The sequence below is a fragment of the Oryza brachyantha genome, chromosome 5 (genome assembly GCF_000231095.2).
Source record: "Oryza brachyantha chromosome 5, ObraRS2, whole genome shotgun sequence".
Classification (NCBI taxonomy): Eukaryota; Viridiplantae; Streptophyta; class Magnoliopsida; order Poales; family Poaceae; genus Oryza; species Oryza brachyantha.
Window position 1 is genome coordinate 8,651,983 of NC_023167.2, and position 27,893 is coordinate 8,679,875.

Sequence of the window (27,893 nt, forward strand, 5' to 3'; positions counted from 1 at the left end):
AAACTTAAGGAAGTATCAATAGTCCAAATCATGTCACAAAAAGATGGTATGTGGAAAAATAAAATAGTACAATAGTTGATTGATGGAAGATAAAGTGGCATGAAAGTTAGTAGGTAAAGAATAAAGTATTATAAATGTTAATTGATAAAAATAAAATATTTTTAGGGTCACATAATTTATTATATTGTGGAACAAATTTGAATAAAAAATTATATTGAGTATAATTTTATAAAAAACATTTTGTACTATTAGAGATTATTTATTATCTCTTGAAAATAATTCTAGATCATTGTTTTTGAATGATAAGTCTATTTAGCAAACATTCACATTAAACCTAGTGCGCCAACACCCTATTTAAGAAACCCATATAAACTATAAACTTTACACTATAACATTTAAGTATATAAATTTTACATGTATAAAATTTTAATGGAGATATGTAAACATATGTAGGTCGTGTTCGGTACTGCCAATTACTGATCTAGATCCTCTCGTTTATCGCGCGCACGTCTCTCGAACTGTTAAAAGGTGTGTTTTTTCAAAAAAAATTATAAAACAGTTGCTTTAAAAATCATATTAATATGTTTTTTTAATTTTTATAACTAACAATTAATTAATTATGTACTATATTACTATGTTTTTCGTGCCAGACAAACTATCCACTTCCGAACACGGCCATATTTAAAATTAGAAACCTTTAAATTGGAGTAAATATATAAAATTTATACGTACATTTTAAATTATATAAACTGTCGAAAAAAAACGACACATAAAACGATTACGCAACAGAAACTCTCGGCCAAGCCAAGCCGAGCCAAATTAGCAACAGAACAACTCCGAAGCGACCGCGGCTCGCGCTCCCCTCAACTCAAAGATCGTTTTGACCTCTCGGCCAGGCCAAGCCAAGCCCCTCCTCACTCTCCCCCAAATCCCGCACGCACCGGCACGAAATCCCGCCGCCGCGCCATGGCCCCGCCGCCGCCGTCCCCGTCGCCGCCGCCTTCGAACCCCACCGACCCCTTCGCGCCGGAGCCGGAGCAGGAAGGGGAGGCGGCGGCGGCGCCGCCGCCGCCGCCGCCGCGAAACCCTATTGTCCCCCGCGACCCGCCCTCGCCGGAGATGGAGGCCACCGCGGAGGCGCTCACCCGCGAGGAGGTGCTGCGGCGGCGGCTGCGGCGGGCCAGGCGGCTCGCCGGCGTGTACCGGCGGCTCTACTGGACGCTCGGGGAGGAGCTGCGGGCGCGGCACCGGCAGTACGTCTGGGAGCTCGGGAGGAGCCCGCTCGAGGCCGAGCAGCCGCCGCCGCCGCCCTCCGCGTCCGGGGCGGGCGGGGAGCTGGTGGTGCGGCCGGCGTCCGCGGCGGTGCCGAGGCGGAAGAAGTGCGGGTTCGCCGGGTGCAAGGTGCGGGCCATGGCCATGGCCAGGTTCTGCCACTCCCACATTCTTTCGGATCCGAAGCAAGTGCTCTACAAGGGCTGCGCATACATCACCAAGAGGTTAGTCGCTTGTAACCCTCGCCTCCTTCGTTGAGCAGAGATTGATAGCATTTGGATCTTGGGCAAGTCATTGCTTGGATCTAATGATAATCTAGGGTTTAAGTCTCAATGGAGAGGGACGAATTGGTCTCGTATTAGGCTTTATTTGTACTTGATAAATCTGGCATTGAGTCCCATTTTGGTGATAAATGGGGTTGTGGTGATAAATACGGATTTATGCTGACTTATGTTGTGGTTATGTTGTATATATACGTTTCTAAAATCTGTGAAATTACCCTGTTTATGGTGATATTTTGTTAGAGATTTTCATTAAAGTGGAGAGGAACATATTCGCAGATTGGGGTTTCTCTGCAACATTTGTCCGTGCTTTTCTGTGTAGAAGAATTGAGATTTATTAAATTACAATCCCAGTCGTGTTGCTTAGCTTAAAATGTTTGCACTAGTAGATCAGGAATGTCTCTTCTGAAAATTGGTCTTACCAAGTTCTAGGAGTTCCTTTGTTTTGCCGAGTCATTACATTTTTCTGCACAAGAACTTTTGATTGCACTATGGGTATTCAGCAATCATGTGACTCAGAGTACATTGTTTTCGACCAGTCAATGCTTGAGGTTGCAATAAATTGATGATTAGCTATATGGTAGCGGTGTATGCTGGGTTGCATCTTAACCAAATACAGAGGGAACAATATAAAACTTAGGCCAAATACAGAGGGAGCAAGATAAAACCTAGGCCAAATACAGAGGGAGCAAGATAAAACCTAGGCCAAATGCAGAGGGAACAAGATAAAACTTGGAATGTAGACCCAACCAAACAAAAAGTTCCTTTACAAGGTGATTTGAACTGAAATAGAAGTTCAGTTCAAGCACACCCTCATAATAAATAGGGATGATTAAAATCTGTACTTTTTATCATTTTGGTTGCCTTCTGAATCATCTGTAATTCTTGCTTATTCTAAATCATCCGTAAATTCTTGCTTCTATATCCGTAGTTTAATAGTCTGTAATTTTATGCTTATGTTTTTTTTAGCAAGGGCATTACAGTCATTTCCATTACTAGAAATGTAAAGAGTAATTATATGCTTATGTGCTGATAAATTACAAATAAGCAAAATTTTTGTTGGTCGTTTATATTTAGCTATAGCTCCATCAATAGGATAGCCTTTTAATGGTAATGCCTTATTTTGATTCATTCAAATATGGTTGAATTTCTGTCAAAATATGCTTATCTATTACTTGCTCTCTTTTAGGATGACTTTAGTATAAGGTTTAATCATTCTTTCTCCAACTAGATTTGAATGATAAGCTGAATTTGATATAAATTTTTGGAATATCTTGTTTTTTCATCTATTGATATTAGACATCTGGTGCTATTTATATATTACTTACATTTGCTGCTGGTATGTTCCAAGGTAAACTACGGTTCATATTTTACTTCTCATTTTTTGAATTTTTGTTTTATTAAGTATGAAGACAGCTTTATAGTTCTTGTTCTGACAAGATTCATAATAATTTTCAGTGGAGCACAACTTGGGCAAATTACCTGTGGCAGGCCCATACTGAAAGCTTCAGTTCCCTCACTTTGCAATATTCATTTTCAAAAATCTCAGAAGTTGATTGCACATGCGTACAAGAAGGTTGGATTTAATCGATCCCCAAATTTTGGTTTGTTGGTTGCTGAATCTATTCGTCAGATCCAAGCCAAGCGGAGAGAACCGCCCAGTTAGCAGCATGGAAGATATCCCTCAAAGATGTGAAGGCTAACTGAGCTATGTCACAAGATCTATATAATTGCACAAAGTTTATATAATGCCAGGTATTAGGAGGCTTACCAAAAGGCATTGATAACTTCATCTGCCAGAATGCTGCACTCACTCTTTCCTGAACGAAATAAAATGAAGGGACTTCTTGTATATGGCTTAGGGTTTTGGGTGCATTGCTGGCAGAATCATGTGATGGGATTGAAAGACAGCTGCAGCCTGCAGATGTCAAACACATAGTTGATTGGGTGGGTTAGTGGAGTATCAACTATGAGGATGCACGAATGAAATTCCTTTGGACAGCATCTTATGGCTGATAAAATGCTTTATCATGAGTTCTCTGGGTTGCTGTTGCTGATCGCCCACGAGGACTGCCATTTGACTTTGCTAATGTGTTGAATCTTCATCTACTCGTCCTTGACTTTCCTATATGTTCCTGCATGAAGGTTTTTGATATATTGGGAGGTTCAACACCGACTGCAGGAATTTGAATCAATAGCTACTTGGTTCTTCATAACAAGTTGCAAGGCAGTATAGCCATCACTCCTGAACATGATTTCACACAAACAGTCCATATGTTCCTTTGTCATTGTTACTGGTGCAATGGCTGTGCTATTACCAGAAATGTTCGTGGTGAAGTAAACAGCATTTTCACTTTCACCAGGTGGTGATATCATGCATGCATACACCTAGATCCTTTCTCCAAGGAGCTGGAAGCATGATTTAATTCAAAGTTTGCATGAATTCAAAGGGATTGAGAGGAGATTCCATGCGCATTTGATGCTTGGCTGGTATGCCCAGAGATGTGTCGTATGCCCAGAGATGTGTCACATGCTGAAGGAGCGGGTTTGTCAGGTCATACTATGTTGTAGCTGGATGATTGCTTTGTTACAGGGATGCTGTGTCAATAACAGTTTTATACCACATACCGAGGGACCCTGTTAATAAGATATTGTGTGGTGATATTTATTCAAGGAATATTCACCCTGTACCACAAGCAAATTCCATGGACCGAAAACTATTGAACTTGGATGTGGGTTAGCTTCTTGGCTACAAGACATGATGTGCAAGCACCTGTCAGGTACCGTGGAATTAGGACAAGACAGAGAATGTTGGGTGGCAGATTCCTAGTGCTGGGATCTATACCAGAATTGCTAGTGCAGGTTGTTTTTCTTTTTCTGCTGGATTTTTAGTGTTGTAAAGCAATTATCAGATGTAAATGACTGTTTATCGCTCGCTCGTGTTAAACTATGTTTTGTACTTATACTGTGAGTCTGCAAATTACGTGCCCCGTTTCTTTACATGGTTCTCTAGCAACGGCACGGGCATGTTTTGCTCGGTTAATAAACCACCATCATGCTGTATGAGGAGATCGAGCTATGGAAAGTGGAGGGCTATTACCATTTTGTTACCAGCTGACGTCTAAAGATTGGTGTAGTCATTGCTGTCAAGAAAGCCACCACATCCCATCATCCTGGATATCACCCAGTCTTATTTTCATAATTTTTCAACATATGTAGTGTGGTAATTAGCTGTTAGGCTTGTGTCTACGAGAGCATTTTGGTTAATGTTGATGGCATATATACAATGAAAGGCATTAAGTAACTCAACGGTATATATGGAATAGGAAAACTTGATCATAGATTATTGAATAAGAAAACAAACTCGATGCAAAAAAATATATTTTTTCGTTATTATTTACTTGGAATACATTTTCGACCGTGCATTTTGCTCCAAGTTTATATTACACTGAACTGAAAAAAATTGTTGCCACAACTTTTAAGAACCGAACAATTGTAACATATGCAACATTTTTAGGGAAAAATGTTTTAGAAAGTTTTAAAGTTGTTGCTCTTTATTGAAATTCAAGTGCTTACTCTAGCGGATTAAGACGCTGCCCTACCCCTGCCTCTTGGCTTCTCCTGTCTCTGTACTGCTGGTATGAGCCGAAGTCTAAGGCCCCTTATGTGATGTAGATCAGACATTGACCGGAGGTAATCGCTGCCATCTCTAAGGCCCTGTTTCTTTCGCCTTGAAATTCTTATAATCCAGATTATTAGGAGTAAGCTGAAAGAAACAGACAATTTATTGAAGTAGCTTATTATAATCTGAAGCCCAACTTATTATAATCTGGTAAGTTCATTTAGGTGAGCTTTTTTTTCAAATTATTGAGTGAAAAATTACCTACCATGCCACCCAACTCTCTCTTTAGACTTGCAAACCCAATAATTTTGGCTCTAATAATTAGGAAAGAAATAACTCACAACTTATTCTACTACAGATTATAACAATCTAGCTTATATAATCTGACTCAATAATTTAGATTATAATAATCTTGAGCTGAAAGAAACAGGGCCTAAATTATCCTATACTGGCACCATTGAGTGTTACCCTTCACCTTAGGACTCCACGTGCTCTCGACATTGATCGATCGGAGATTCAGAGTCTGTCAAAGGCCGGCCGCCTTATCTTTTCGCTTCTGCTCATATTTATAAGTCAAAATTTAAATTTTTAAATTTTATTTTGAAGTTTGTTTTAGAGTTTTTTCATTGCTTAGCTTTTAGATCGCTAAGAAAAAATATATATATATATATATAATTAAATTTATAGATTATTTTTTGATTATTAATATGCCGTACAATAATTCCTAGTGCAACTAGCTATTAGTAGGATAAACTGAAATAATATGTCAAAATCACATCCAGTCGTGCTCATACTTTTATCAATAAAATAAAATCTGACTGAAAAAACACACAAATTATCAGAGCGTCAACCCTCTATTATTTTAGAGGAACTAATCAAAGAGGACACAAAATAGGGGAGATGTCATTTTTTTTTCAATTCCCATTATTTTTTGTTAAAATCTTTAAATTTTAGTCATGACTGAAATCAAATTACTGGCTCATTGTTTTTCATAAGCTAATTTTGATCATAACTTTCTGATAGCCAAAATTCCCATGTGGCTGAACAAACCGAACAAAACAACCAAACTAACCAAATACCCACTCCTAAATAATACAACTCACTACTCATAGAAAAATGATTTAGGGCATTTACATTGCAAGCGTCCTAGTGAAGGAACTCTAGCATACCATGTAGATGAAACCACTCATCACAAAATTTATTTTCCACGATATAAGTAGCTACATGGGTGGTCTACACTTTGTATATCAGCCCCCTTCTTTTATATTTCAGCCCCCTTTAGCAATTTATTTAGGAGTCCTACACTAGATATCCAAGACCTAGAAAACTTGCTTCTTTCTCCTTGATGGAGCGGTGTACGTGGAGCATACAGATTTGGGCTGGAGCTCCAAGCCATCGATGAGGAGACGGTGATGCATATGGATCTGGCCTAGAGCTCCAGGCAAAGACACGCTCAACAAGCTCCTGATGGTTTGCATAGATCGGGGCATAACATATCGAGGAGACGAGATGCTCTAGCGGCATGGAGATAAGCTTGATCGCAAGGGGGGGTTTAGCTCGACGGACGACGACCTTCCAGATCTAGTGCTTTTAGATCGACACAGTAGCAACCGTTGGAGCTTGGACCACACAAATCAACGCGATGACCACTTCTCGACGAGGTAAATTGACCCCAGGCCCACCCCTCCTGCCACCTCCTTTCTAACTTCTTTATCTATTTGCTGCCGCCACTCCCTCTCCCTTCTTTGGTCACAGACGACAGGGCTAGCTAGGGCACGATGAGCTAGAAGGGCGACCTCCTAGTGCTAGCTAGCTCCTGCGTTGTCTGCGCCATTTAAGGGTGTGTTTGGTTGGTTGGACTTGCCTAGATGGAAGATGGCCGCTCAGTTTTTTGTTGTGTTTGGTTCGTGGGCGAAGATGGATAGAGTGGCTTAGGAGAGGAATATTTCATGAAGATGTTGGATGGGTGTATCCGATCAAATTGGCTGGATGAACTCATCCACCTTCACTAATAGTGTTCATTAGTGATTGTTTAGTGATAATTAACGTGTTTTGTTATTAATTAGTCATTAACAAGTTTAAATTAGTGTTAATTAGTGACGATAGATATATTTGATTGTTAATTTGTACTAATTAGAATAATATTTATGTTGATTAATTAATATTATTATTTATTAGTAATTAAATACGCTTATCCCACCCTTCCTCATCCATCCAACCAAACAAAACATTGGATCGTCCCATCCATACAGCTAAACATAAATCCAGATCACCATATCTCTAAAATTATGGATGGCTATATTCAATCCCACGTTGACTACCAACCAAACACATCCTAAGCCAAGATAACTCGCGTCTTGCAGAAGATGCATGTGTCCCGGCAAAAGCGAAGATACTCACCCCCACCCTCCCTCATCTCCATGACAGACGTGGCGCGATGAGACCGCTGACCATGTCATGTCCCTGCACTATGAATGCCATTGGTGTGTTGGCTGTGATTTCTGAATTCGGAATTGGACTTGGACTGGAGCACCGGAAGCTCACACCGCGAAGTGCGCAAAAACTCCACGGCTCGAGGGCCTAGACGCGAAACTGATCGGCGACATCGTCTTCCCCCCCCCCCCCCCCCCCCCCCCCCCCAGTCCCACCTCATTCTCATCTGTTTCCTCAGCATCCGACGCTTCTCGACTCCCAATTCCAAACGCCACCGCGCTCCCTTTCGTCAACCCCGCCCCCGCCGCCATGGATGAGGAGTACGACGTGATCGTGCTGGGCACGGGCCTCAAGGAGTGCATCCTCAGCGGCCTCCTCTCCGTCGATGGCCTCAAGGCACACCGCACTATCTCTCTCTCTCACCGATCGGGATCCGTCCGTCGCTTCCGTGCTCGGTTTTTTTTTTCTCCTTTTTTGATCTGGGCTGTTTCGTTCGATCGGGGGTGCGGTGCTGCCCCCCCCCCCTTTGATCTGGGCTCGACGGCGCGCTGTACTCAGATGTGCTGCCTTAGCTCGCCATTCTACCGAGATCGTGGTGCGCCACGGCTGTGGTGCTTGCTTGCGTCAGGGGAGAAAATCCTGAGTATTTGTTGGTGCCCCTGCGAACTGATATCTAGTTTGTGTGCTGCATCCCTGAGCTTACGGCTTCCCTAGCCTGGTTTCAGCGAGCTATCGTGATCTCCAGCAGCTCACCAGCCTTTGCCTCTTTCATCACATCCCACTTAAAAATAGTGGCCATGGTGAAATCCGGAATTCTCAGTAAGATCCAACTAACATATGCACTTGTGATGTTTTTGCAGGTGCTGCACATGGACAGAAACGACTACTATGGAGGAGACTCCACCTCGCTCAACCTTAACCAGGTAAGCAACTCCAATTAACTTAAATTTAAACACTGGGTTGTATATCTGTGTGCTCATTTCTTGTCAGGGGATGCTCATGTTTTTTTTTATGGAGTACGTTATATCCTTTAATTCTATCTTTGTTTACTGACATTGGTTCTCAATTCGCCTTTTGGAATAGCTGTGGAAGAGGTTTAGAGGGGAAGACAAACCCCCGGCTCATCTTGGCGCAAGCAGAGATTACAATGTGGATATGGTCCCAAAGGTGCAACAATGACTTCCCGTCAAAATCTATCTTGGTTCTGATCTTTAGTATTAGCTAACATTTGTGGCAGTGAGGTACCATATTTGTGTAAACAGAACCACCATGATGTTGCATAGGTTTATCTTGATGAAAAATATTTAGATCTTTTTATGTTATAGATGTGGTGGATTTACTGATTTAGGAAATTACGAAAATCGCATGTATAAATACTCAAATGGGAAAAACAGTCTGCAAAGTAAACTTGTCCTGACTTTTGTTGATTGTCAATAGTTGGATGGTTTATTACAAATGGATACTACTATGAATCTATGATTCCATGAGTAATGTATTGGCGTTGCTTGATTCTTTTTAAGTTCTTTTTTCTTCTGGGCAGTTTATGATGGCAAATGGGACATTGGTTAGGACCCTCATCCACACTGATGTGACAAAATATTTGTCATTCAAAGCTGTTGATGGGAGCTATGTCTTCAGCAAAGGGAAGGTACTATAACATCTTCAGCTTATGCTCTCCATTTTCATTAGCATCACATTTCCTCTAGTGTTCTCTGATTTCTGTAAGTGTCTGCTAGATCTATATTCTGACCTTATTCCTATGGTAGCCGTGTAACAAACCCTTTTCTTTTTCATTGTCAATCAGATTCACAAGGTTCCTGCTACTGACATGGAGGCTCTTAAATCCCCCTTGATGGGTCTTTTTGAGAAACGTAGAGCAAGGAATTTCTTCATTTATGTGCAAGATTACAATGAAGCTGATCCAAAAACACATCAAGGGTTGGATCTTACTACAATGACAACGAGAGAGCTGATAGCGTGAGTACATCAGTGCTTGTTGTAACTTTATTTTATTCTTGCTTAGTTGTGCACGCCTTCCATTTCTTAAGGAAACAATAAATTTGGAACATACCTACCATATTTATATGGGAGATATCGCTGTACTCCTTTGTTTCATATTGTAAGTCACTTTGGAATTGTTCCAAGTTAAACCTCTTCAAATTTGACCAAATTTATAAAAAAAATTGCTAACATCCATAACACCATATCAGTTTCATTAAATCCACCAATGAATATATTTTTATGGTATATTTGTTTAGTATAAAAAATGTTGCTATATTTTTCCATAAACTTTGTCAAACTTAAAGAGGTTTTGATTTAGGACAGACCCAAAATGACTTATAGCATCAAGAGAGTAGACTTGTACGTGTACTAGTGCATATATCAAATATCAGACATCACAACAGTATGTGGTCAACTGGTCATTGATGCATATGTGAAACCAAGTTAACCTGAAGGAGAAAATGCACACTTGAATGTTTGGATGATAGAAAAGAGAACATCCATTGTTTCACCAATCCATTGAGTAGAACTGTGGATGTATATGATAGAGGAACTTTTGCATTGAATGCATATGTGGCATGTGACAGTCTTAATTCCTCACAAGTTTACATACATATTGATACCCCAAAACTTACTGGCCACCAATGAACTGTTGATATGACTGAAAGATTTCTTTGAATGAAATTACCTTGGTATTAGAAACCAATGTATCTAAGTTATGATTGCAGTTACATTTTTTTTATTATTGAACCAAACAGCACATTTAATCATTTATGGTATCTGTCATGTGCTGCGTACTGCCTTGCAAACCTCCTTGGCGCTGCTTATGGAGTGCACAATTCTGGATATCACTCAAGGAAAATAAAGAAATGAAAGCATAAATGTTTGGGCATGGGTTGGAGGTATTAAGGGTGTCACATCAATAAGATTCTTACTGCAAAATTTTTGTTTCCAGTATTGTTAGTTATTTGCGTCTTATCTAAATACAAATTATCTTCTTTTGTACTCCTTCCAACCCAGTAAATGTTGTTACTGGTGACGTTGTTCCTCTATGCAAGATGCTGGTCAATTTGATTTCTGTTTCTTCCCAATAGAACCCTTCTGCATGCGTGCACAACTGTTGAATATGCATCTGTAAGCAGTAACTGCTTCAGAGAGACAGAATACATGCATGCATGCAAATGTCTTCCGTTTAATTAGGGTTATAATACATGGAAAAGGCAACAAGATTAACACAAGTACCATCTTGATTGTAGTGAAAAATATTATGCGCCTAATAAACTGGGATGTAGTAACTTCTAAGAAGATTACTTCCTGATGAGTATTCTTGTTGCCTTCTACTGGTTGTGTTCCAACAAAAAGTCACTATTTTGTGATAACAGCAAATAAGTTTGCTGCCTCGGAATATATAATTGATTTTTCTCTCAAACCTTCCACATGTTGCAAAAGGATATATTTGCATTTCTTGTTACCTCTTTTGCAGATAAATAACTGTTTCCATTTGTCCTTTGTTTTCCAGAAAGTATGGTTTAAGCGATGATACCGTGGATTTCATCGGCCATGCGCTTGCTCTTCATAGAGATGACCGCTACCTTAATGAACCAGCAATTGATACTGTAAATAGGATGAAAGTAGGTGTTGCTCAAAGCCCCAGTATATGGTTCATAGTCTTCTATCTGTATCATCTAATCATCTTCTACCATTCCATTATCATCTGTAAAACACCTTCAGATTGCACTAGTTAAGCATAATTGATTTCCATGTTACTAGTGTTCCTTTTAGCTGTCATTGCTGTTTTGTGAATATTCTTGCTTTATGGAGTTCAATTATGTTTTACTGGTTTATCTGCTTGTAGCTATATGCAGAGTCCCTTGCACGCTTTCAAGGAGGTTCACCTTATATTTATCCACTGTATGGGCTGGGTGAGCTGCCACAGGTTAGTCAGAAATTAATGCTAATTAAGTACATTCCATGAATGCATGGGCTTGTTTTTAAGATGGTTTTTTATAATACATTCATATTCCTCAGGGTTTTGCTCGTTTAAGTGCTGTTTATGGTGGCACTTACATGCTAAATAAGCCAGATTGCAAGGTGCAATTATCATCAACCCTGTCATAATTTGCATCTCTGGATACAACCAAATTAAACTTCTTTTAGCATGTCATACATGATCTTAGGTTGAATTTGATATGGAAGGGAAAGTCTGCGGCGTTACCTCAGAAGGTGAAACTGCAAAATGCAAGAAAGTTGTCTGTGACCCTTCATACTTGCCAAACAAGGTCATTTTTCTTTCTTGTATTCAATTTATATAGCACAGGAATTTTGTTTCAATATATTCTTTTAGGGCATTTCCATATTGAGAGTGTCTCAAAACATAAACAATCAAATATAGTATTTTCTTTGTTCCTTTTATTTGTTGAGAAGTTTTATTAACTACTGTCTCATTTGTTGTTCTGCATATGTAATTAACAGGTTAGGAAGATAGGGAGAGTTGTACGCGCAATTGCTATTATGAGCCACCCGATTGGAAACACAAATGACTCTCACTCAGTCCAGATTATTTTGCCACAGAAACAACTTGGCCGCAAATCAGACATGTGAGGCCTTTCTCGATCTCAAGTACTTCTCATATGATGAATTGCTAGATTTGCTTGCCCATTGCTTTTAATGTTACTCTGTCCCCATTTATGACATTTCTGTTGGTATTCTCCTGTTAGGTATGTCTTCGGATGCTCATACACACACAATGTTGCTCCAAAAGGGAAATTTATTGCATTTGTATCTGCAGAAGCAGAGACTGACAATCCGGAGTCTGAGCTAAAACCTGGAATTGATCTACTTGGTCCAGTAGATGAGCTATTTTTTGACATTTATGATAGATATGAACCCGTGAATGAACCATCTCTTGATAATTGTTTTGTCTCAACTGTAAGTTTTACATTACATGATTTTAGAAGTGAGCATTAAGTTTGATTGTCTTAGACCATAAAATATCTCTGATTATTCTCTCTGCAGAGCTACGATGCCACCACACATTTTGAGACAACAGTGACGGACGTTCTTAACATGTATACATTGATCACCGGGAAGGTAAGATCTGCTTCCTCTCTTCATTTCTTTAATATATTTAATGCTTCGGTCTAGCAGTTGAAGCTAACTATATACTGTTAATATTTTCTATGTTTTTTTAAAAACCTTTTTTCTAGACGATGAAAAATTAATTCGTGGAGGCTATAGAGAGTAGTGCTACATTTTCTTAATAGCTTGACTTTTATGTTATCTTAAATTCTAAATGTGAATTCATTCTTTTCTGTATTTTGTTATACTATTATTTTATATCCTTTGTTTCCTAATTCTTTTCTCCTTGCAGACCGTTGATCTCAGTGTTGATCTGAGTGCTGCCAGTGCTGCTGAAGAATACTAGGTTTGATAACCAAAGTTCACTCATTCACAAAGATATGCTTTGCCTTGGCGGGCACCACAGGACGTACCGCAATGAATGTCTGGTATAAATATTCAAACACCAGACTTCAGTTTCCTGGCCAGTAGTCTATAGCAAGTTTGTCGCTGGCAGTAATATGCGGAACTGTCGGTTCAAGATGACTGAATGTTGGTGCTTTTACTTGCTACTTCAGTAATGATTGAATGGTGTAAACAGTGCAGACAGTGACAGTGCGGCGTTTTGTGACTGATGATGTATCCTAACTGCTCGGTTGTTTTGCATGTCTATTTCTACAATGTTGGCCAGTTATCTTGCATTTCAAGGTTAGTATTTTACAGATCCATATGTGAATGGAAATAAGTTATCATGACCCTATGTATATAGATCTTTATCCTTCCACCGGCACCATCACCTTACCACGGCTGTCCTCTTGTCTCATCAATACATTAACATATAAGAGCATCTAACATCTATCTCATCCTCTATCTTGAAATCTTGAAAATAAAGAATTAATGGTAAAAATTAAATTCCAGTATAACACATATCGCATACTTTATTTTTAGATGACATCTATATTAGGAGAGATAAATTTTATATTTGGATATTCTTTTTTCATCCTTTAAAGAGATACGGAGGATGTGATGATCTGCTAGAGTATAAAGAGATATAAATAATAAAATTATTTTAGATGCTCATCTCAATAAAGAAATGGATGATCAAATTTAGATGAGCTACTGGAGATGCTTTAGGGGGTGATTGTTTGGCTTTTAAAAAAAAATAAAAAAGACAAACAACATATTTGTAAATGAAAATAATTTACGAGTAAAAAACCTTTATTTAGTGTTCTTAGTGATAAAAATGATTAAAATATTCAAATTCTACTCTAAAGTTAAGGTTGAAAATTTAAAATTTGGCTTGCATAAGCAAAAGTAAAAAAAATAGGGTTGAAGGCTTTGCAGTGTTTGTTCCTTCGTCACCCTAAGTTCACGTTACCATTGAGGGCTTGATTGGCCACGAGGGATGATTGCCAACAGTGGAGAAGAGAAGATTGCCAACAGTGGAGAGAGAGTGTAGACTTTAGCAGAAGTGTGGCATGCAACGGAAAGCATGACAAACAAAATGAGCACTACAAGTTATACAAATTGTGACTAGAAATTAAATCATTGACAGATGGAATAAAGTGCTAATCCCCTTCTCAGCTCCCCTTTCTCAGATACCGCCTCGTTACCATCCCCTTTCTTCCTCTTCTTCCCATTGACCAGCATATCATCGATCACTTCTTGCTCTTTGTGGACTCCGTGTTTCCCCATCCTTTTATTCTTCCCATAAGTACTCCTTGTTGGATCCATCTCCATTCCCCTCCTTCCGCTCAGTGGCGGATCTAGCCAACGAGATTAGGGGTGTTTGAATACTTTAGATAGAGTTTTAGCCCCTCTTTCTATTAATATTTGCTATAAAATTTTAGGAGGGGTCTTCATGGGGACTCTAATAACTTTAACAGGGGTAACGGAGGCTCGAGCCCTCGCCGCCCCCATGTTGGATCCACCCCTGCTCCCGCTTGAACTCAGCTTCATCCCCGTTCTCATCAAAACATCTTTTCTCCATTTCAAACTTTAGCTCAAAGTAGTGGTCATCAATCACCACATCTATCTTCAGTGGGATAACTGCAGGGTCTAGGATAGCCACAAAATTCTGCCAAAATCACTTTTCCTTGTGACTTTCATGTCTACCATTTGCATATCACCAATAAGCAAACCAACTGTCCACCAAGTAAAGTATTTCCTAAGTTTGTTCCTTAAAACAAACACCCTTATCCACACTTTGGGTAGTAATTAACCTTCTTCTTTCTCAAACCATTCTTTAATTGTACTCTAATTCCAATGAACATGATCCCTTTAACATCCGCCCCTCCAAACTTTGAAGCTCTAACTTAGTTGGAAAAGAACGATAAAACCTCTCTCCTCGTCCTCCTGCTCCCAATTCCACTTTGCTACATATATCCTTTGTAATTGCTCAATCCACTTCTCCCTAGACAAGGTTCCTCCAACTATTTTCATGGCTTTACCAAAGCCATATTTGTTCCTTTCTTACTCCTCTGCAGCAGCACGTGCTGAATTTTATAAGACACATGCTGAATTTCTAGGTCCCAATGAAAAATATAGCACCTCTAGGTACTTTCTCGGGAACCGTAAAAATTCTCTTGAAATATTCATTTGCACATTGCAAAAATTCCTTTGGTGTTGCTTTTGTCCATTGGATTAAGTTTGGAAGAGAATGAATAATCAATTGTATGCTGAAAAGGATAAACTAAATAAGAACCTTATGTGCAATATCTAATCCAACTTCAACTCTTCAAGTGAATGTTTTCATCATTGGCCATCAGGGAAAACTCAGATTATTGTATCTGTAAACCTAGGATTTGCTTTGCTATATAATAGCAACAAATTTCAATTGACATATTTTCGATACGAAGAAATAATTCTTAGTCTTGTACTGGCAATGGGAAAAGAATTTGTTGTGATGATTGGGGAAGAATAATTGCACAATAATCTCCATCCTTCATGAGCAGAATGAGCTAAAGCGTTTAAGGTGAAATCTGTAAATAATCCAACTTAAATAAGAAATTGTGACATGACTAAAGTCCAGTATAGTGCAGTTAGGCACGAACTAAGGGATTATTTCATTCATTCCATAACATTGTCTATGATTGCCACATCTCATGTTAGTCAAATTTGACCAAGTTAGCACTTTATTTACTTCATAGTCACACTTGTGATAAGATTCTAACTTAAAATTATCATAGCCCCACCTATCATTACTTCAAAATAATATTGCACAATCTTGTTTATGTATAACGTTTCTACACTTTTGTGTTTATATGTATAAAGTTTATATATTTTCCTATCTATACTTTTTTGTACTTTTTTTCTATGTATAAACTTTTCAATACATAATTTTCTCTATATAAAGTATTTATAGTAATGTTTATTTATATGTACCAAGTGTGTATATTGTATATATATTCCATGAATAAAATAAGTGTTCCAAATGGACGCATTTGAATGGGGGGCTCCACGTATGCTTGTGGACTAAGGCATTGTTTAGTTTGCAAAAACTTTTTACAAAAATATCACATCGAATTTTTGGCATACATTTGAAGTATTAAACGTAGTCTAATTATAAAACAAATGTCAGATTCCGCCTAGAAACCACGAGACGAATCTTTTGAGTCTAATTAATCTGTCATTCGCACATGTTGGTTACTGTAGCACTTATGGCTTAATCACGTCCTAATTAGGCTTAAAAGATTCATCTCACAATTTCGTCCATAACTGTTTAATTAGTTTTAATGTTCATGTATATTTAATACTTCATTTAGGTGTCCAAAGATTCGATGTGATGTTTTTAGGAAAAAAAATTGGAACTAAACAAGGCCTAAAAGCAAAAAACCCAGCTATCATGGGGGTCGAAAGCCTAGACAACAGTCTGCCCCAAACTTTTGTTGACGCTACGAGGAAAGAAAATAGATCACATAAAAGACTGAGTCTATCGTTGCTAAAAAGAAAAAAAAAATTGATGTCGTCACAATGCGTGACCACCTATCAGTTCCTATGATGTAAAGTCAGAGAGGAGAGAGGCATGATCGCTGACATATGGGCCTCAAGCTCACATGTCAGCCATAAAGTCCGTTTGGCTTGAGGATCTTGTTCCAACCAACCTGCTTGGGCCACCCTTTTTTGTTGGCTTCGACCTGCATGGTCAGGTACTAGATAGGCTTAATCTTCTCTCTCAAAAAAAAAGTTAGGCTTAATCCGGATGTTGTCTGGATAATTTATATCGCTAGTAACTTTTATGGGAATTGCTATACGACAACAGGCTGTTTTTTTGGGTTGTGTCAGGCCTCCCAGAAAGAGAAAAAGTCCCTTTGCTTAATACGAAATCAGATAATTTACTTAGTAATCTGTTGTTGTATGTCACTGTTATCTTTTCTAAACTATTCATTCAAATGCTAAATAAATTAGTGTTGCAAACGTGTTTTGTTTTGTACCTTTTTCTATTTCTACCTTTAAGTTTCCACATTTATATACTCTTATCATAGCAATCATTTCAACATTTACTAGAAGCACCTAGTTTTGTGAGTTTTGTTAGTATAAGAAAATAAGTTATGTTTTGTAAGTTTTTTTCCCTTATCAACAAAAAACTAAGGAAAGTTTTGTATGTTTTGTTAGCTAATACTGATTTGTTGTGTATTCTTTGTTTTGTGTTTTGTTAGCTAATTGTTGGATTTATTAGTAGTCAGTAGTCTTAACAGTACTTAGTTTTGTTATTACTAAAAGACACGTACCTACTTCTGTCATTAAATTCACTAAATCCTCTATCATATTTTGTCACATTTGACAATAAAGAGTTTTTCTTAGTTTTGTTTGCAAACTTGATTTGAACTATCAACTAGGATTTGCAAAATCATCTGTGAAGCCAAAGCCACCACCTAGCGGTAGGGCGATAACCGTGTGGCACCGTCAAAACTGTTTCAAATTCACACAACAAACATTTAAATTCATTCTTTTGAACTCCACGTGGTAATCTGTGTTAACTAAGAAATTTGAACCAAAAACCTCCCCTAGTTAAACTGTGGTAGGCTACAACAGAGACGGTTTTGGCGTGGTTTCATCGCAGTATCCATGTGTAATTACACTACGGTAGTAACCGTGATTTTGTGAACCCTGCTATCAACTATCTTGTTGCCTTGTTAACGTTAGTAGGACATCATACAATCAATGCATCATGATTCTCACCCCATAGCTATCCTTGCTAGCGCAATGAGTATTATTTCTCTCTTCCATCAAGATACAAACCCCACAACTTAGATTAAGTATTTTTTGAATGCATGAACTGCATATAGAATCTAAAAGGTTGGCAATGGGTCCAAGATAGTTTCTAAATTTTATTCTAATGACCAAAATACCCATGACATAAAAATTTCCAAAATTTGAACAAAAATTCTGAAGTATCATATTTTAAATTTTTGGGTAATTTTTGGATGTTTACAATATGACATTTTAGAGTTCATGGCCAGTTTTTAGAAGTTTTCATCTTAGGAGTATTTTTTTTCACTGAAACTAAATTACACAATACAATGGAGCATAACCAGATGGTGATGGTAAATCGTATTATAGAACCGAACAAACTTAGTGAAAAATCATGGAATTAATGTCATGGCCATGGGCGGCAAGTGGACCACTTGGTAGGCTCCCTTCTCCCGCGCGTGCCCTTTCCGTGGACTTTTGCAGACAACCCCCTAGTTGCCCACTATGAGGAAGTGCATAAGGGGAGCGTTTGCAAATTGTTTTGCCTCTGTTTGGCCCGCTGCCCATGGGTTTCAACTTATGTTTGTCACGTTGTAAAAAACGCCTGCTAGAAGAGTCTTTGGAAAAAAAAACCCTCCCGGAGGCAGTGGGGGTATAGATTTGTAAATTTTCAAACAAAATTTTAAGTTTTAAATACAACATATATAAATAGAAAAAACTCGATTAAGTGGCAAAACCACTTTAGTATTCAAGTATTTTAAAAGCCCGAGACCAACTATAGTGGGCTACCTTTTTCCCAGTTCACGTACAAAACTGCTGAATGACACAAAAAAAAAATCTGTTTCGCGTGCAGGTTTTTTTGGACGGTACACATGCCTGCAATATTTTTGATCGTACGGCCAAATCCTGCTGATATTACAATTTTTTCAGCAGGCTGTCACATAGACAGTCCCAACTTTTATTTAGCTGTAATTGTTTCCATTTTTCTCCTCGACAGTATGATTTTTGGTGTTGCCAAAGGTAAGATATCAAATCTCATATTCGTCGATAAGCTTTGGATCTTGCCCGAGTGACACCGCCAAAAGAGTCCTCTGTATAGAAAATATCACAAAATGAATGGTTCCAAGATTTAATATGCATCTTTACGTCCTGATCGATCTGAGTAACGTATTAGAATAATGAAGTAATTCATTTTTAAGACAATAAAGCTTTATTTGAAATCAACCAACTACATGAGAATGAATATAATCGTTTGGATAACAGTTCAGCCTCTGCATACACATTACCAAACACACACTCTCTCATGTTTATAATAAAATATTACAAAAAGTAATTAATGAATAATGAAGCAATTCATGGTAAGGCATAGCGACCAGAATGGTCTCTTCTTTTACCAGATAACACAAACCAGAACTACTTGGACATTATCATACACGGGTACAAATGTATTACACGTGCATTATCGGAAACTTCTTGACTTGTTTGTCAGAAGACCAACATCGCACTCATCCTATTCATAGTCTATGGAAAGAACATAATCTGCACAGCACATAAAATGCACATGGACCTTGACTGCCATATACAGTCCTAATAAAAACGCCAGACCACTCGGCGGTCCTCACCTGAAAGTGAACATGGTGCCAATGCCATTATCCCCAGTCTCACTTTCAGACCTAACTACTCTGCAAGAGACCTATCAGGCCAACTACTCTCTGCAGCATGGTGACATGAGAGAGGCCGCGTTCCACATGAGTGCTATTGATCCGGATTTCTTTTTCCGTACGCATGTTCACTGAATTGCTAAATGATGTGTTTTTTTAAAAAAATTTATGTAGAAAAGTTGCTTTAAAAGCATGTTAACCTATTTAAAATTAATCATGCACTAATCTATCACTATGTTTTCCGTGCGGATAAGTTAGCCTCGTGCCGAAGACGGCTAGAGTGTGTTCACTTCATGGGATACCGTGGCAGATCTAGCAAACAATGTCGGATGATCTGATTAAATTACAATAGAATTTTAGCCACCCTTTGCATTGACCTTTGAAATAAAATTTAGGTGAACTCTCACGAGCCCTACCGTCCCCATGTTAAATCCGTAGATACGCATATTATGTCATACTAATACAAAACTATCCTCCAAAACAATGTCATATCCACACAACAATACGTGGCTTTCTTCAGTTTTGTATTTTCTCGCCTGCGTTTCCAAATATTCCCCCGTCTCCGTCTCACATACATGAGGCCGGGGGCTATGTTCCAGTACAGTTTTTCTTCTTGGGGTCAATTATTCCTAACCTTGTTTCTTAGTCATTGTTTAGTTTGCAAAAAAATTTGTAAAAACATCACATCAAAACTTTAAACACACATTTAAAGTATTAAACATAGTCTAATTACAAAACCAATTTCAGATTCTGCCTGTACCTCAGAACCGACGTGCATAGCTATACAGTACTACTCAAGTATGTGAGCTACCATATGTTTTATCCTTCATGAATCATGACATGATGAAACACAACATAAAGCTACAGATCTGTCAGAGGAATCGGGAGGAAACGTGCTCTTTTCCAAAAAAATTTTCTAAAAATATCACATTGAATTTTTGGATACCTAAATAAAACATTTAAACATAGATGAATAAAAAAACTAATTACACAGTTATGAAAGAAATCTTAAGACGAATCTTCTAAGCCTAATTAACCTATAATTAGCCATAAGTGCTACAGTAACCAACATGTTCTAATGACGGATTAATTAGGCTCAAAAGATTCATCTCGCGGTTTCTAGGCTAGCCGTGAAATTCATTTTTTTCATTCGTGGCCAAAAACCCCTTCCGACATCCGATCAAATATTTAACGTGACACTTCTCCTAAAAATTTTTTCAATCTAAACACCACCTTTGTTGAACCAAATAGTATTGTGGAAGTTTCTCTTGCTTCAGCGTTCGTAGTTGTTAGGTTAGCTTGTTCAGTGGCCGTTGTAGTCGTGGCTTTTGCTCCGTTTTCACTAATTAACTTTGTAATGTAGGGTTTAGCCATATTTTCTCATAAAATGATTGCACCTTCTTCCTTACGGAAAAAGATGTTTTAGATAGTAACATGTAGCCTCATTTTTTTCGCTTCTGCTCATGCTTATAATCCAAATTTTAAATATTCACTCCTAAATTTAGAGTTGATTTTAGAGGTTTTTTTATTATAGTTTATTTTTAAGCAATTACTTTTAAATCACTAAAAACACATATATAACACTGTTATATGCAAATTATGTTTTGTTTGCAAATATATCGTTTGGTTTGTTCGGAAAAAATGCCAAAAGGATGACCCTGCAATTTATGGTAAAAAACCGGACCAGAGGTTGGCATGCTCTTCGCTGGTTAACTGATCGAAACATCAGGTCATTGACCGAACCGTCACTTTTTTATTTATTAATATTATACTTGATTTATATTATTTTTGATATACAATCATCCCAAATTGGTAAAATATGTATAAATAAAACAATATATTTATTATTATTATATGACTATAACATTAAAAAACTTATTGTATGGTAAACTGGTAAATTTATAATGCAATGCTGACGTAGGATAGATTAAAAAACCAGTTTGATTTAAAAAAAACAATCAATTCATTGAAAAACCAATAGTTAAAAAACCCGATCGGTTCACCTGTTTTTAACCCATTACCATTCGATTGCAGGAGCGGACTTTAATCAGAAGTGAACTGGTTTTTCTTTTACCATTCCCAGTCGGGGCATGTGCTGCACTGCTGTGTGCTGCTTGCTTAATTATCACATCTTAAAGCAAGGTAGTACCATATGTCCAATCCAACATGCCGTTTATCCTAAGGTACAACACTACTGATCACTTTCAGGCCTCATAACTGTTCCACTGACAGCAGATGAAATTTAAGCAGTGCTGATTTGTGGTGCCAGATCAAACTTACCATGCATTTCAGCCTTCGACACAACCTGAATCCTTCAATACGGTCCACACACCCATACGCGTTCCGTGTAGGGGCGCAAGCGTAATAAGCCGCGAAGAAACTATTGCCACTGACCGCTAGAATGGTACTATTATATAAAGTTACTATCTATGTTTCGTAATAAAGTTTATTTCTATAAATTTTCGTTTATCTTATGAATAGTGTATTTGTGTGGTAATATGTATCTAACCAATCACATCATATTCAAATATGTATCTATTTTAATCTTATGTACCGCTCAGTTTATATAATTTTTTTATCTAATAAGAGACATATAAGTTATTTCTTCATACAAATAATCTGTATTTATAGCGATAAAAATGCACTTATATTGAGACGGAACAGTACATGAAAGCAGCACCAGCAACAGCAGGTAGCATCTGCAGTGTTAAAAGGTAAGGCCTGAGGTGAGCTGAGATGAGATGAGAAGATCCTTTTGTGTACTTAATTGACCTGCTTTAGTCTGCCATCCTGTCCTTCCCTCCCAAGTAAGCAGCATCAGATGCAAGGGGTGACACCAAAGGCTGGCACACATTCTCGTTCCTCCCCTTTTTTCTGCCCTTCAAAATCTCTTTCTTCTCCAACATTCCAATGGTGATGCCCTGCCCTGACCTCCCTGGATTGCTCCTGCACACACTCCAAGAATCCTCACAGTGATGATGTAGTGGTATATATAGTCTCCAATCTCCATGGGCTCTTAATCCCTTGTTTGCATCAGGAGGATCCATCAGCAAATCAGCACAATCTGATTAATTCTGGCTGTTAATTAGCCAGTGAGATTTTTTCTTTTTGGCTGCTGTCTGTAGTGCTGTGCTGATCGATGCAAATGCCCTTCTGCCCGAAGCTGTGGGACCGGAGCGCGGCGACGACGCCGGCGCAGGCGGGGAACGTCGTCATCAATGGCACGGTGGTGGTCGCCAACCACTTCGGGCTGTCGGCGCCCGGCAGGTCCACCACGCTCCGCCTGTTCAGCGGCACCCAGGTCGATCACGGTGAGTGGCGGTGGCGCGGCGGCGGCGGCGCTCGCTGTGGTGGTTTTCTTGACTGACTCGGGGGGGATGGCCGCGGCGTGCGTGCAGAGACGAGGAAGGGGAGGCTGAGCGCGGAGGCGGCGCTGAGGGGCGGCAAGAAGTCGAAGCACGGGAAGGCGAGCACGACGACGTACCAGGTGACGTTCCTCGTCGACGCCGACTTCGGCACGCCGGGCGCCGTCGCGGTGAAGAACGGCAACCGGAGCGACCAGTTCTTCCTCCGCCACGTCCGCCTCGACCTCGCCGAGGACCGGAGCGTCCACTTCGACTGCAACTCCTGGGTGTACCCCTCCAAGAAGACCAGCTCCGACCGCCTCTTCTTCATCAACACGGTCACCCACCATTCTTCTCCTCCCTTGCTCGTGGCTGGTGTGTGCAGCGACATTGAGATTTTTGGGTGTGCAGAGCTACCTGCCGGGGAAGACGCCGGAGGCGCTGCGGCTGCTGCGGGAGGAGGAGCTGAGGAAGCTGAGAGGGGACGGGCGAGGGGAGAGGAAGGAGTGGGAGCGCGTCTACGACTTCGACTACTACAACGACCTCGGCAACCCGGAGAAGGACGACGACCACGTGCGGCCCGTGCTGGGCGGCACCATGGCCCACCCCTACCCTCGCCGGTGCCGCACCGGCCGCCCCCTCAGCAAGGCCGACGGCGTGACGGAGACGCGGAGGCACAAGCTGATCAACCTCGACTACTACATCCCGCCGGACGAGCGGTTCAGCCCCGGGAAGCTCGCCGAGGTGCTCGCCATGGGCGTGCAGGCGGTGACCCACTTCGTCGTCCCGGAGGCGCGCGCCATCTTCCACGGCGACGTCGTCAACTTCAAGTCGCTCGACCAGCTCCGCGGCGACCTCTACAGCAAGCCGCCGCAGCCGGCGGCGGACGGCAGGGTCATGGACGAGCTCAAGTCCGCCGTGCCGTCGCACAAGACGTACAAGCAGGTGGCCAAGATGGTCAAGGACACCCCCGTCAAGTTCCCCATCCCTCAAGTCATCCAGCGTACGCACGCACGCCATCGCCAATTCGCCATGGCGCACAGCTTCTTGGATTCGATCGATCCAACTGATCCTCCAGCTCTCGAGCTGTTCTTGCAGATGACAAGGATGCGTGGAGGAGCGACGAGGAGTTCGCGAGGGAGATGCTGGCAGGGCTCAACCCGGTGGTGATCAAGCGGCTGGAGGTAAACTGAGCTACTCACAGCAGCAGCTAGCTAGCTATCCATGCTTCCATGAATCGAAGTTAATTTGTTCACTGGTTTGATGATCGATGTGATGACGGATGGAAGCTAACCATGGCCAGTTCTTGAATTTGCAAGGCGTTTCCACTCAAGAATAGCACGATAACCCCGGAGCATATCAAGAGCCAGCTTGAAGGTCTGACCATCGAACAGGTGTGTGGTTTCATGTACATTTGATCAAGAGCATTTTCTGAGAATGTATCATTAGGTACCACTATTTTCTATTTAAATTTTGGTACCTTCAATATCTAAGATATATTAAGAGATACGAAATTTTACAAAAAAAAACAGTGGTACCTCCTAAGGATGATAAATTTGTTCTTCAATCAATATCGTCTTGTTTATTATTAAATGTAATTTATGCACGTGCGACTTATATTTTTACATATTTATAGAAAATTAAATAAAATATGTCTAAAAGTTAACGGTGCTGTATATTGAATACCGGAGGGAATGCTATGTTGTTGCACTGTTCGATCAAAATTTGCAGGCGGTGCATGAGAAACGGATGTATATCCTGGACCACCATGACTACCTGATGCCGTACCTTCGGCGCATAAACACGCTGGGGGTGTGCATCTACGCGTCGCGCACGCTGCTCTTCCTCAAGAACGACGGCGCCCTCAAGCCCGTCGCGATCGAGCTGAGCCTGCCCGGCGACGGCGCCACCGCCGGCGGCGAGGATATCAGCAGGGTCTTCGTCCCTGCGAGCCGGGGGACTGAGGCGCATCTGTGGCTGCTCGCCAAGACGCATGTCTCGGTCAACGATTCAGGGTACCATCAGCTCATTAGCCACTGGTGAGTAGCGATCATTCAGTGCTGCAGCCTGCAGCGGTAGTGATGAAATGTTTTTGCACCTTGCTACCATACCTTTAACATTTCGGTTGCAATGATGCTGTCATCAACTATTTGGTTGTTTCTGTTTTGAATCATTTTATGAAATATTTTAGCATTCCAGTCAAAACAGCCCTTTCTGATCAAGTTTTTGTTTTTTTGGGCAATGTTCAGTCCAAGGAGCATCTTGTTCCTGAAACTCTGAATGCTCTCACCAAGTTCTTGTTCTGAAACAAGGCATTTCTCTGAATTCTGACATGAACTTCTTGTTCTGAAACAAGGCATTTCTCTGAATTCTGGCATGAAATTCTTCTTTATCTGAAACAAGGCATTTCTCTGAATTCTGGCATCAAAATCTTCTTGTTCTGAAACAAGGCATTTCTCTGAATTCTGACATGAACTTCTTCTTGTTCTGAACCAAATCATTTCTCTGAATTCTGGCATGCATTTCTGAAACAAGGCATTTCTCTGAATTCTAACATGATATGCTGACATAAAATTCTTGTTCTGAAACAAGATGTCTTGATTTTATCAATACACACACACCATCTTTGATCCATCCATCAACAAGCAGGCTGTTGACGCACGCGACCGTGGAGCCGTTCATCATCGCGGCGAGGAGGCAGCTGAGCGCGATGCACCCGATCCACAAGCTCCTGGAGCCGCACTTCAAGGACAACATGCAGATCAACACCCTGGCCAGGAGCATCCTGCTCAGCGCCGGAGGCCTCCTGGAGAGGACCATGTACCCGGGGAAGTACGCCATGCAGATGTCTTCGGATATCTACGCCAACTGGAGGTTCACTGACCAATCCCTGCCGAATGATCTCATCAAGAGGTACAACGAAATGCAGCCATCATCTTAATTAGCTCCTGAATTGCCAGTGTATAGTCGAAAATCCCTTACTGCAGTTCCTGAATGAGATAGTAGTTAGTAAGATTTATGACTTTTTAATCTACAAAATGATTTTTTTTAGCAACTATAGTGTAGGAGCACATGTTAACATCATGTAGCAACATGTTGCAAACGAAAAATAATTTATAAAATAAAACTTTTATATATGTGTTTGTAGTGATTTAAAAACAAATGCCGGAAAATAAACTATAATAAAAAGTTCAAAATAAACTTTAAATTTAAGGTTAAAAATTTAAATTCTGCTAACAAGCATAAACAAAAGAAAAAAAACAAGGATGTTAAATGATAATAAACGACTGTTGCCACATGTGAGGAAAGACTAATTATTATCAGCCGTTGGATATATGCACGATGGACGACTCATTAACTTGGTGCACCTTAAAAATCAATAATAAAAATTTGTATGATTTTATTTATGTCATATTATGAATGTTCAAAGTCAACAATGTTAAATAAAATAATTGGAGGGAGTATAAACTTTCGGGAGGAAAAATGAACTGTTTAACTTATCAAGAAGAGAACAGACAAGAAAAAAAAACAAATCTATAAGTGTGTTGACTATTCATAAATTAACCAGGGGAATGGCGTCCAAGGACGAGAGGGCGCGCGGCGGCGTGTCCCTGCACATCCAGGACTACCCGTACGCCGTCGACGGCTTGGACGTGTGGCTCGCCATCGAAGGGTGGGTGCGCAGCTACTGCAGCCACTTCTACCACACCGACGGGGCGGTGGCCGGCGACGCGGAGCTCCAGGCGTGGTGGGACGACGTCCGCCACGTGGGCCACGGCGACCGGCGCGGCGATGCCGCCTGCTGGCTGGAGCTCGACACCGTCGGCCACCTCGCCGAGTCGCTGACGACGCTCATCTGGGTCGCCTCCGCGCTGCACGCCGCCGTCAACTTCGGCCAGTACGGCTACGCGGGGTTCCCGCCCAACCGCCCCACGCGGTGCCGGCGGTTCGTGCCGCTCCCGGGGTCGCCGGAGATGGCGCAGCTGGAGGCCGACCCGGAGCGGTTCTTCCTGGAGGCGGTGACCGACCGGTTCACCGCCACGCTGGGGCTGGCGCTCATCGAGGTGCTCTCCAACCACACCTCCGACGAGGTGTACCTCGGGCAGCGCGCCACGTCGAAGTGGACGGACGAGGGCGAGGTGCTGCTGCTGCTGGACCGGTTCCGCCACGAGCTCCGGCAGGTGGAGAAGAAGGTGGAGGAGAGGAACAGGGACCCGCTACTGAAGAACCGGAGGGGCCCCGCCACCGTGCCGTACACGCTGCTCTACCCGGACGTCGACGGACACGACAAGGGGATCACCGGCAAAGGGATACCCAACAGCGTCTCCATTTGATCATCCTTTTATTAATTAATTTTCCATATATATATATATATATCCTTTTATTTGATTTTTCCCACGCTCTGACTGTGTGTGCATGCAAAATGTAAATTAAGCTCTTCTTTTTCTTTTCTTTTGGTTTGGTTTGGTTTGGTGTTTTTGTTGTTCCTGATGTGCAAAGTGTGATGGAAAATTGATCGAATACGTGTTACATATTGATTTGTAGTTTCTATATATGTAAAGTTGAGTGGTTGTTTGGTTGTGACCCGTGTATTTGTACGGATCGAGTTGATTTATTTTTAAGTTTTCTTATATAACCTTTTCTTTTAAACTCTAGATAATCTATACTTCCCATAAAGATGGGCCATTTTAACTTGAAAAAATTCCTTGTGTGCCTCTAAAAGCTGACTCTATCCCTTTCATACACCTCAATTTTACCACCTCCTCTCTCTGTCCTTGAGTTTTGGCTGGCATCTCTTCCATACCCCAACCGTTACTCCCCATTCAATTCATTGGTTGGTTTGATTAAAATTGTCCATAATGCCCTTGCTGCTGGAATGATGAAATGTGCAGTTTGACAGCAACGTAAAAGAGAGAAACAAATTGATAGAAAATTCATGTGACTAAGACTAAATAATTACTTAAAAATAATTAGGCTAAATAATAACTAGTGCAATAAAAATTAACATAAATTAGGAAAAAAAATGTCA

At 40.5% G+C, this 27,893-nt stretch overlaps 3 protein-coding genes across 4 annotated transcripts; all 3 read left to right on the plus strand.

The window, feature by feature from the left end:
• The first annotated feature begins 861 nt into the window (after window positions 1–861).
• Window positions 862–4,666, plus strand: LOC121054391 (inverted formin-2-like). The gene is made up of 2 exons (XM_040523791.1): window positions 862–1,496; window positions 3,012–4,666. The coding sequence occupies exons 1-2, from the start codon at window positions 967–969 to the stop codon at window positions 3,217–3,219; spliced, it is 738 nt and encodes a 245-aa protein (XP_040379725.1). The 5' UTR covers window positions 862–966; the 3' UTR covers window positions 3,220–4,666.
• A 3,158-nt stretch (window positions 4,667–7,824) lies between these two features.
• On the plus strand, window positions 7,825–13,367 carry LOC102706472 (guanosine nucleotide diphosphate dissociation inhibitor 2-like). The gene is made up of 13 exons (XM_006654181.3): window positions 7,825–8,004; window positions 8,469–8,531; window positions 8,692–8,775; window positions 9,149–9,256; window positions 9,413–9,585; window positions 11,129–11,240; window positions 11,465–11,545; window positions 11,638–11,700; window positions 11,787–11,888; window positions 12,082–12,206; window positions 12,327–12,537; window positions 12,625–12,699; window positions 12,980–13,367. Exons 1-13 carry the CDS (start codon window positions 7,918–7,920, stop codon window positions 13,031–13,033), a joined length of 1,338 nt encoding a protein of 445 aa, XP_006654244.1. The 5' UTR covers window positions 7,825–7,917; the 3' UTR covers window positions 13,034–13,367.
• Window positions 13,368–22,251: 8,884 nt separating this feature from the next.
• Window positions 22,252–27,465, plus strand: LOC102714377 (probable linoleate 9S-lipoxygenase 5). Of its 2 annotated transcripts, XM_040524276.1 has the most exons (9): window positions 22,252–22,506; window positions 22,646–22,831; window positions 22,919–23,202; window positions 23,276–23,867; window positions 23,963–24,048; window positions 24,184–24,258; window positions 24,596–24,903; window positions 25,514–25,777; window positions 26,433–27,465. In XM_040524276.1, exons 2-9 carry the CDS (start codon window positions 22,660–22,662, stop codon window positions 27,196–27,198), a joined length of 2,547 nt encoding a protein of 848 aa, XP_040380210.1. In that variant the 5' UTR covers window positions 22,252–22,506; window positions 22,646–22,659; the 3' UTR covers window positions 27,199–27,465. The 2 variants fall into 2 exon arrangements, with proteins under 2 accessions (XP_040380210.1, XP_040380211.1); XM_040524277.1 differs by having other exon boundaries at window positions 22,252–22,831.
• The last annotated feature ends 428 nt before the right edge of the window (window positions 27,466–27,893 follow it).

Bases quoted from the DNA above. Each gene is read 5' to 3' on its own strand.
- LOC121054391 (XM_040523791.1), top strand. From the start codon at position 967: ATGGCCCCGCCGCCGCCGTCCCCGTCGCCGCCGCCTTCGAACCCCACC. The intron at 1,497-3,011 runs GTTAGTCGCTTG...AATAATTTTCAG, and splicing joins TGCGCATACATCACCAAGAG to TGGAGCACAACTTGGGCAAA.
- LOC102706472 (XM_006654181.3), top strand. From the start codon at position 7,918: ATGGATGAGGAGTACGACGTGATCGTGCTGGGCACGGGCCTCAAGGAG. The intron at 8,532-8,691 runs GTAAGCAACTCC...CTTTTGGAATAG, and splicing joins CCTCGCTCAACCTTAACCAG to CTGTGGAAGAGGTTTAGAGG. The intron at 9,257-9,412 runs GTACTATAACAT...ATTGTCAATCAG, and splicing joins ATGTCTTCAGCAAAGGGAAG to ATTCACAAGGTTCCTGCTAC.
- LOC102714377 (XM_040524277.1), top strand. From the start codon at position 22,660: ATGCAAATGCCCTTCTGCCCGAAGCTGTGGGACCGGAGCGCGGCGACG. The intron at 22,832-22,918 runs GTGAGTGGCGGT...GCGTGCGTGCAG, and splicing joins CGGCACCCAGGTCGATCACG to AGACGAGGAAGGGGAGGCTG. The intron at 23,868-23,962 runs GTACGCACGCAC...CTGTTCTTGCAG, and splicing joins CATCCCTCAAGTCATCCAGC to ATGACAAGGATGCGTGGAGG.